Here is a 947-nt window from a genome sequence, read left to right as displayed (position 1 = left end):
ACAGCTTAGTGTTAGCTTATGCTAACTGTGTGTTTAACAGCTTAGTGTTGGCTTATGCTAACTGTGTGTGTTTAGTCGTTCAGTGTTAGCGTAGCTAAGATCCTTGTTCAGTGGATTAGCTTCTATCTGTGCCCACCACTGAAAATAACTGCTGCTGATTTTAGTGCATTTATTCTCCTCGACCACTGTGGCAGCCATGTTGAAAATTGGGGGGAAAATCGGTAAATATGAATTCTGTGTTGAACTATGGATGATTTGACATAAAGAGATTTTATTTTGGAAAATKAAACTGAAGAGATTATTTCAAGATGGCAGCTGTTGTAAATATGGCTGCCTTCCCAGAATAGCAACATCTGTGCCCAGTTGGGTTCTTGCATCTCCGCGACAGATTTTTCTGAATATGCTGCTCTGCTGAGTCCGTCCTTCATCGCCTGCTGCTCGTCTTCCTCGGGTTCATCTGTGTTTCATGCTGGCGGAGCGGCAGCTGCTCTCATCTGACGTCATGTCAGGCCGCAGCAGATCCAGATATTTCTGGAGGTCATGTCATTTCTTCCCCTGTGGGTCGTCTCCAGCCATCATCACCGACTGCATGACGCTTCACAGTCCGTCTTCGTCCTCCGTCAGGTTTCCGTCCGCTCACTCTTGTCCTCTCGTGTTTCAGGACCGTCGTCAAGTGCACCATCGCCAAGTCGCAGGCGCTGTACACCGCCCAGCGGGGCCTGAGGACCAACAACGCCGCCGTCTTCAAGGTGGGCTCCATCATGATCAACATCCCGCAGCACCCGGCCACGCTGCACAGCATGATGGTCCGCAGCTCCCACCAGCTCTCCAAGCAGATCTCCGACCTCATCCGCCAGCCTGCCAACGCGTACGTTCCTCTGCGCCAGCTTATCGGTTTGTCGGGTCGGAGGAGCCGGAGCTCCAGGTGCAGGATTAAACTCAGAGTT

The 947-nt window shown here is 51.3% G+C and overlaps 1 protein-coding gene across 1 annotated transcript in view; it reads left to right on the top strand.

Annotated features, from left to right (window-relative positions):
* Positions 1-947, top strand: part of kiaa1109 (KIAA1109 ortholog) — an 89729-nt gene that overhangs the window by 58296 nt on the left and 30486 nt on the right. The window contains 1 exon segment of the mRNA XM_017303367.1: positions 662-868. Within this exon segment, the coding sequence (XP_017158856.1) occupies positions 662-868 (207 nt within the window).

Source organism: Poecilia reticulata, unplaced genomic scaffold (genome assembly GCF_000633615.1).
Source record: "Poecilia reticulata strain Guanapo unplaced genomic scaffold, Guppy_female_1.0+MT scaffold_254, whole genome shotgun sequence".
NCBI classification, from domain to species: Eukaryota; Metazoa; Chordata; class Actinopteri; order Cyprinodontiformes; family Poeciliidae; genus Poecilia; species Poecilia reticulata.
The sequence above is the reverse complement of the archived record's forward strand: the minus strand, read 5'-3'. Positions and strand labels throughout refer to the sequence as shown.